We start from the raw sequence: 9,288 nt of genomic DNA, 5'->3' as shown, positions 1-9,288 counted from the left end.
ATGCAATACACGAAGTATTCTTTAGTGTACAGAAATTATCATCTATTTATCTCTTCAGTATAATTACAGGATGCTAATCTATTTTTAGAAGCATACAATCACTGTAAATTAATATATGTATATGTCTGCCTATGTATAGTGACAACTGCAAATTATACCTTATCCATCGGATTTCTTATGATGAAGAAATACCAGGCAATTACTCTAAATATCAGCACAACAATGTTAAATCTGCAAATTCGCAGGCCTAGTGTTACCTTTCCTCGTCAGAAGAATCAAGAGTTGTAACACAGTACATGATATATTAGGCATGAAGATGGAATTGATTGCAGATTAGCTAAATTATCTATCGTAAAGGATCGTAAGATGCAGTCACGGAAATAATTATTTGATAAGTACGTCTAAACAAGTGACAACTCTACGACAGATCCATCCATTGGATCACCAGTGAAGGTGTGTTTTCAGTCGTATATTATTGAATAATTATGTATATATATATATATTATATTTTAGAAATATTGTTTAAAACCTTAGGAACTATTAGACTGTATATCAATATGTATATACGTTACTACTCTAAATATCAGCACAACAATGTTAAATTCGCAATTTTTGTTCTTCCCTCGCCGGGATTCGAACTCATTCTATTGGGATATCGAGACAATACCGCCTGCACTGTGTCCAGCGCTCTAGACCACAGCTTTCGGTGGCCTAGTGTTACTTTTCTTGTTTAGACGTACTTATCAATATATATATATATACTGAAATACAGTCGAATAGTTCCTAAGGTTTTAAACAATATCTCTTTAATATAATTATTTTCTTACATACCTATGTAAACTAATGTCACACTACGAGTATTCTTTTCAATGCTACCTTAATGATTTTCGACATCATTTTGCATTAAAAAATATCATGATATGTAACTTATTAACCTTTTATGTGTTCTCCTTGGACAAATTGTCTTCCTAAACGACACTTCATTCATGGTCTGTTACGTGACCAAATTTAGGTTATTGTTCACTAACAGTAGCTGATATCTCTTTTTATGTTGCTCGTTTTCCTACAAGTAGTATCAGCTGTAAAATATAAATGAATATAAATAGGTTATTTACCATTTCTAAGATATTTATATCCAAGGTTACATATAACATGCTAATAGGTAAAAAAAATTAAAATGTGAATACTCCACTTACCCAAACCTCTTTACGTAAAAGAGGAACGAAATTTGGCTTGTTTACGATCTTCCAAAAATAAGCTCTAGATTTCTCTTTGGTAATATCTTATGACAATACTGTCCACTCTACCTGTTAGAAACGTTGACACTGCATAAGGTTTGCGGTATATTTCTGTCAATTTAAACTGATACGTATGATTTGAATTACATTCTATGTTAATGAAAAAATCAAGACTTCAGTTCAGTATTTTTTTAATTACCAACGGAGCAGGATATGCGTACCTTGCCGGAGTACCTAGGATCAACCAACTTTTTTGTTGGGTTCGTGTTGCTCAATCTTAAAACTTTCTTTGTAGTATTTTGGTTATCTTGTTTTTATACCCCCGCTTTAAAAAAGTGGGGTATACTGTCTTACCTCTGTCTTTCCTTCCGTCAGTCCATCCGTCAGTCCCATGAATATTTTCGTCGCATTTTTCTCAGGAAGTACTTGACAAGGATTTCTGAAATTTGGTTTCAGGGTTTATATAAGTAAGTTACACCTTGTGATGCGTTTTCAGATTCATCACTCAACAACTTTCTGTTTACCGAAATATTTCGGCGGGGGTATCATCAGTGAGCAGTAGCTCACAGTTTTACATGTTCCTTTTGTCGACTTTCGTATTTTGCCTCCGCGTATTTTGTATATTTAAAGGATTATATCACAGCTATGTAGCAACATTCCAGCAGCGCCTGCATACGGAGTATATATCTGCCAGTTAATATGATAGTCCATGGCTTGTATTTCCTATCATGATTTCCTTAATAATGGGTTGCTGCTGACAAGCAAGCTGTTTAACCAAGAGTTCCAAGTGGTGTAGTGGAAATCATCTCTTCGTAAATTTTACGGACGCCATTACGAGTTGGATGACCGTTATGGAATTCTCGTTTCACAGATGATAGCGGATATGTTCCAATTGTCGTAACTACTATCCGGCCTATCATTCCAGAGCATATGAGAGCACCCCCAGTTTTTGATGGGGTTCGTGTTGCTCAGACTTTAGAGTACTATGTTGTGTTTTGTGTACTGTTGTTTGTCTGTTGTGGTCTTTTTCTCTTTTAGCCATGGCGTTGTCAGTTTATTTTCAACTTATAAGTTTGAGTGTCCCTTTGGTAGCTTTCGATTCTCTTTTCTAAGTAATTTGTGTTTAATTTCATTAACAGGTTATGAGTACACAGAGGGTGTTGTTGTTGAGATTAGTAACGATGCAAATTCGTTTGCCCTACTTAATTTCCTTTATGATAGAGGAGAAAATCTCACGGTTGTTGCTGAAATTATTGACCAGCCGACAAACCTTTTTATCAACGGAACCGTTGAGCTTTCCAAGAAGACTGGTTGTGTGAACGTAACATATCAAGATCTGTCTTCACTTGAGTTTGGTACATACCACCTGATGCTTAGAGTAGAAACGGAACAAGGTGATTTAGAAGTTACAGATTTGGTTTTATTCTATGAAGAAAGGATCACTGGTTTTCAGGTGAGAAAATTATTTCATTATTTAGATAAACAAATAGACGATGTATCTCGATTTTCTAAATTAATGACATTATTTGAAACTTTATTTGACCATTGTTTAACATTTTGCACACACACAAAAAATAAATGTTATTGCGATCTTGAGTTAAGTTGTTCAGCTGGAAATTTAAAGTACTCATCTAAACATTGTTGACACATCAATGTATTATGTGTTGTGAACTTAACTATCTATTAACTATTTACTTAAATATACTATTATACTTTTTAAAGACAGAATCATTTTTCTTACCCCTGACATATAATATATTGATGTATGTATTCTGCATTAAAGTATTTTTAAACTGTTCACTTTTGTCCATAGGTACCTGATACAATGTTGGCTTTAACCAATTCTGCAAAAGTGTTACCAGCTAACATAATGACTGGGAGCAATCTTGACGTGGAATGGTTTGTACGCGATAATATTTCTGAACGTGATATTACTGCTGGGAATCCGATTGAAGTGATATCATACCATACATATGAAGTACCAGATGATTATAATGTTACCGTGGTTGCAAGGAATTCTTTGGACGAGACGTACCTGACAAATATAAAAATAACGGTAATTCGTCCCGTGGAAGGTTTTTTTGTAAATATTTCCAAAGCTAGCCAAGTAGGCAATGTTACTACTTATAATATCAGTCAAATAAGCAACATCACCAGGGAACAATCTGTAAATGAAAATGTGACTGATGACCTTATCAATCCCGATAAAACAAACACATCTCAAGAATTGCAAACTGAAATTCTCATATCACCTGAGGATGAAATTCAAATTGATGTGTATTTAGATTCCGAAATTAGACTTCCGATGGGAAATCTTACTCTTGATATATATTATGACGATGATTGGAACGAATCTGTTTACATCGGAGAAAATTTGACAGAGTTCCTTACAAACGGATACCGATTAACTCATACATATATGGAACAGGGAGATTTTGTCATAACAGTAAACATAAACTCAGAGATAAGCTCTAAAATTATGATTTTGGATGTACATGTTTGGGAGGATATCAGTAATTTATCAATGTCTTCTGTCAACATAGCAAGAGTTTACGAAAATATTATTTTCTCGTTCGATAACATCCTACAAAAAGGCTTTAATTATGAAATAAAATATGGTGATAATGTAACAAAAGAAGGATCGCCAGCTGCATTTTATTCAGACTTTAACGTTGCACCTTGGGAATACAGTTATACTCAAGATGGGGTATTTATAGTTGAAATGAGAACATGGAATCCGTTTTATAACAGTTTCACAAATTATGAAGTCCGTATACAGTTTCCAATCCCAGACTTAAAATTACTTCCGAAAATTCGTGATCCGCCGTTGATTCTTCCAATACCTGATGGATGGCGTCTATACACCATTAATATGGTCAACAATGATCCAACACCAACTAATGTCACCTGCTACTATAGTTTTGAACCGGATCGTCCTCTTAAAAACATGTCAGTTATGATTACTAAAGACCAACCTGTACAAAAATGGAACAATTTTCACACTGATGGATTAAAGAATACTACCGTTTTTTGCCAAAACGATGTCAGCAATTACACTTTACAAACGCAAGTGTATATGCAAGCAGTAGAGCTGTCTGATTTTCTCATTTCTTACCAGACAGTGGTAGGAATGAATAAAACAATGACAAGTCGTACGAATGAGCTGGACGAAACAACTCTTATTGTAGAAGATGTTCCAGTAACAGTTGAATTTCGTGTGTCTATCTTAAATTGTTCAAGATTTCCTTTTAGTACATATTTAAAATATGACTTCGGCGATGGAAGTTCTCCGACCGATTTTGCTACCTTGATAACGTTTAAACACACTTACACGATTAGAGGTGAATATAATATTACGGTGACAATAAAAAATAATACTGATTTAATCACAAAAACACTTCCAATAAAAATAGGATTAATAGATTTTTCAGTTAGTTCTTTCTTAGGATCTGTTGATTCTACTGAATTTATCTTTAATATGTCCGGAATTGGAAATGGCAGTTACCGATTGGACGTTGGGTCAGGAGTGGTATACGATGTCTATAAAGATCCGGGACAAATAAAACATACATACACCTCAAGTGGCTATTTCGTAGCAGAGTTGGTATCTTACAACGAAACCTTTAAAGAAATCATGTATCTACAACAGGTTATTGTAGCAGATTACAATATGACTGGACTTAGCTTTATTATTCCGGATAAAATAGACCTTCCACCAGGAAATATGACAGTTAATGTCATAAGCGACTCAAGTTATCCAATGGTGACGTGTATATATGACATGGGCGATTTGATAAATAGAAGAATTTATAACCTGACCGCCAATATAACTAGAGAGGAACCGTTACAATTACATTTCACTTACCTTACTCTTGGTAATCATACTGTTACAGTAAAATGTAACAATAACTACGATACCCAGATACGTAAACACATAATCAATGTTTGGAATGAATGTTTTACAGTGAATGGAATATTTGATCGCCAGTACTCAAATACATCCAATCCTATGAGGGTATTTACGTCAACAGATTTTGATCTTGCTAGTAGAATGGCTGTGTATTGTTCTGACCAAAGTGTAATATTCCAATGGAAATTATTTACAGTTGTAAATGAAATGGAAGATGTCCCTGTTTTTGAGCATTTTCCCTACACACCTGTAGGCAATCCACGTGGGAGCATTCGTTTTGCAAGAGGTACAGTTCCTGCAAACTTGTATAGAGTCACACTAAACGTGACCTTGCAAAACACATGGGTTTATGAACCAACATATTTAATGTTTATTAAGTCTCCTCCTTTTGCATATATAGAGGGTGGATTTGAAAGAAATGTCCAAGTTCTTTTGAAGAATATTACATTGAATGCTCTTAATGTTTCGTATGATCCTGAGCTGGGAAGTGGTGGAAATCAAGAATTGGAATTTGATTGGACATGTAAAAGGTACTAAGTCGTTATATGGCGTTGAATTAAATGTTACTTTTTTATATTACCTATTTTTTTAATTGCTGTAATCTCCTCTGTTATGTTTGATTATATAATTTTGTTGAATACGAAAGAAGATTATAAAAAAAAATTATTATTAAAAAGAGGGGCGAAAGATACCAAAGGGACATTCTAACTCATAGGCAGAAAATAAACTGACAACGCCATGGCTAAAATAGAAAAAGACAAACTATAGTACACAAAACACAACTTAGAAAACTAAAGACTGAGCAACACGAACCCCACTAAAAACTGGGGGTGATCTTAGGTGCTCCGGAAGGGTAAGCAGATCCTGCTCCACATGTGGCACCCGTCGTGTTGCTCATTTTAGTACAAACCCGGCAATAAGTCTAATTCGGTAGGTTACATTCGGGAAAAGGGGACGAGATTGTAGTTACGACGTTAGGAAGATATCCGCTATTATCTGTGAAACGGATATACCGTAATGGTCAACCAACTCGTGATGGCGTCCGTAAAATTTACGAAGGGATGATTTCAACTTCACCACTTGGAACTCTTGGTTTAATAGCTTCCTTCTGAGCAGGCAACCCTCTATCAAGGAACTCATGATAGGAAATACAAGCCCTGGATTATCGTATCAACTGGGAGATATATACTCCGTATGCAGGCGCTGCTGGAATGTTGCTACATAAAAATGGAAAGTTCACAATTGGGAAGCTGAAATCATCTCTTTTTTCATAAAGTTTTGTTTTCAACCGACCCTCATTGTCAATTTCTAGATGTAAGTCCAGATATGAGGCAGACTTAACTGAATCTGTTGTATCTTTTATCTCAAGTTCGATTGGATAGATGCGTTCAACATAGTCACCAAATTTTGAATTATTTAGTGAGAGAACATCATCTATGTAGCGGAAAGTAATGTTAAAGGATACTGCCAACTTCTTTTCCTTCTTCCTAAGAAGTTCCTGTATGAAGTTAGCCTCATAAGAATAAAGGAACAAGTCGGCAAGAAGAGGGGCACAGTTGGTTCCCATGGGAATGCCGATTGTCTGTTGAAAAAAGCTGTGATCAACTAAATATATATTAAATCTAATGAAAATACTACGATACAAAAAGTAAAATAGCAAAAATACCGAACTCAAAGGAAAATTCAAAGCGGAAAGACCCTTATCAAATGGCAAAATCCCAAGCTCAAACACATCAAACGAATGAAAAACAACCGTCATATTCCTTACTTGGTACAGGCATTTTCTAATGTACAAAATGGTGAATTAAACCTGGTTGTATAGCTAGCTAAACCTCTCACTTGTATGACAGTCGCATTTACACTTTACCAAGTATGACATTAGTTCGTTCTTATTACAGTTTAATTTAACTATAATTTCAGGACAAATGTAACATCGTTAGATGCACTTGATGTCAAATATACCAGTAATCCGTCGTCATTTGAAGACTGTTCGGAACTTCTTACTGTCAAATCTCGTGGTATAACGGTACTAATATTACCAGACAAGATGAACCAAGGATATGCTATAAAAGTGAATGTTACTCTAGAGGATATGCATACAGAATTCACCCAATTAATCTATGGCGTCTTTGGAGATCCACCAGAAATGAATGTTAAGTACGTAATTAAATTAAAAAAGGTAGAAATTCTAAGATATTTTTCAAATTAAGGAAACATGTTTACAAAATATGAATCTTAAAATATGAAATATGAGGTTTTTGTTCATGCGACAATTTTAAGAACATTATATCAAAGGAAAAGCACGGTATCCGCCAAAAAGATTCCAAAAACAAATAGGAAGGGTAAGTGATTATCTAACTATCACTACAAAAAGAAGGGATAAAGTGATGAGAAAATCCCAAGCAAACAGTATATTTAAGATGGTCTTATTTTTAACAATTGAGATCAACTTCTGATAGCACTTTCAAGATGACCAGTCGTCCCAAATGAAGGAAAATATCTTCGAATAAACAAACTACTCGGCCATCATTAAAGGCGTAGCGAGAATGGCCGAGTAGTAATGGTTGCTTAAATAAACACCACAGAACAAAATCTTGAAACAATGATGTTGGCAATAGGAGTTCCCTCGAAAACAAAATACTACTGTTGCAAAGTTAAGGTAGCTGGGGTGGCTTCCCATATCTTGGATTTTGAAATAGCAGATAGCAATCGGTCTAGATCTTTAATGAAATGTGCAAATTTTGAGAGCAGTATGTAATTCATTTGTAAGACTTTTAATGTTAATATAGAAAATTATGTGTTCTATCATATTTACGGCTGTATTTTACCAAAAACAGAATATTTTTGTTTGATTCATTTTTTTTTCAACTTTGCCACAAAAAAGAAAGATAACTCAGATGTAAGGGGAGATAACTCAGATAAAGTAACTTTTAAAATGGAGTGTGTTGTGAATTTACCTACTTTTGTAGCAAGAAAACGAGTCCGGTGACCCTATTTTTTCTTTTTCTTATCCGAAAAATATATTATTAGTGCTATCTTCTCATATTTTATCTTAAAATTCTATGATGAAGTTTTCTTTTTATCACACAAAATTGGGATTTCCATGCATAATCTATACAAAATCTGACAATTTTGCACAACCTGTAGCGTAAAAAAAAGCCTGGTGGCCCATACTTTTTATTATATTTTTGAAAAAGCAATATATAAACTACATTTTGACAAATAATTAAAGAAATCTATGGATATATATTTAGACCCCTACCCCCACCCCCATCTACCTTAACACGTTAAAGTATAAAAAAAATTAACACACAAAACATTGTATTTTACTTTGCATTTTGGACATTTATGTTCTAGATGTAATCTTAACTGTGATATGAAATACGCTATAATGTTGAAGTCAGATTGGGAAGGACAATGTACAGACTGTGAGGCAGTGGAAGATATAAAATATAATTGGTTTCTAGAATATAAAGATACCTTCAGTAATTGGATAGCAGTTAAAAACTTTGATGACATTCTTGAAACAGGTAATGTGATATAAAGAAATTATTATATTTGATCTTATTTAATGTTTTCTGTCCCTGAACTAGGATTGCCAACACACAAGGGGCTACTAGTGGTTCTCTTCAACAAACACAAAACATATAAATCAGTGGCGGATCCAGAGGGGGCGTAGAGGGCGTACGCCCCCCCCCCCCTTTTTGCTTGCACTTTTGTTTTCTTTTTTTTTTTTGTAAAATGATTAATCAGACTAGACTTCGCGAACTTTGCCATTTCCCGTGTATTTAATTTTTATGCGACAATTCTTTACTTATAAAGATATTTTTCGCTCGTATTTGCTGTAATTTATTATTCATTATGTCAAAGTCATGTGATTCGCTACGGTGGAGTTGACAAGTACGTCGAAAAAAAGAAATGATTAATACTTTTGGAAAACTTTGTTGCGACATACTATTACAAAACAAGAACAAAAAACATTTACAAAAAAAAACAAAAAAAAAAACATATTGGTTGCAATCTTGTAATTGACTGCTCCATATGCTAACATGCAAATCAGCTGATCTTTGAAATTCCTTTAAAATAAAATGCTACATTGGAGTTGTAAAACAAGACTGTTACTATATACAAGAAAAATAC

General features: G+C 34.2%; 1 protein-coding gene across 1 annotated transcript; it reads left to right on the top strand.

Annotated features, from left to right (window-relative positions):
* The first annotated feature begins 4,699 nt into the window (after positions 1 to 4,699).
* Positions 4,700 to 7,357, top strand: LOC127709543 (sperm receptor for egg jelly-like). Its single transcript, XM_052215148.1, has 2 exons — positions 4,700 to 5,678; positions 7,069 to 7,357. The coding sequence occupies exons 1-2, from the start codon at positions 4,717 to 4,719 to the stop codon at positions 7,355 to 7,357; spliced, it is 1,251 nt and encodes a 416-aa protein (XP_052071108.1). The 5' UTR covers positions 4,700 to 4,716.
* The last annotated feature ends 1,931 nt before the right edge of the window (positions 7,358 to 9,288 follow it).

This window comes from Mytilus californianus, unplaced genomic scaffold, assembly GCF_021869535.1.
Source record: "Mytilus californianus isolate M0D057914Y unplaced genomic scaffold, xbMytCali1.0.p SCAF_7, whole genome shotgun sequence".
In the NCBI taxonomy this organism is placed as follows: domain Eukaryota; kingdom Metazoa; phylum Mollusca; class Bivalvia; order Mytilida; family Mytilidae; genus Mytilus; species Mytilus californianus.
Note: the sequence above shows the minus strand (reverse complement) of the source record. Positions and strands in the feature narration are given on the sequence as shown.

Excerpts from the sequence above, each read along its gene's own strand:
- LOC127709543 (XM_052215148.1), top strand. The coding sequence starts at position 4,717 with ATGTCCGGAATTGGAAATGGCAGTTACCGATTGGACGTTGGGTCAGGA. Across the intron at positions 5,679-7,068 it reads TTTGATTGGACATGTAAAAG|GACAAATGTAACATCGTTAG; the intron begins GTACTAAGTCGT and ends CTATAATTTCAG.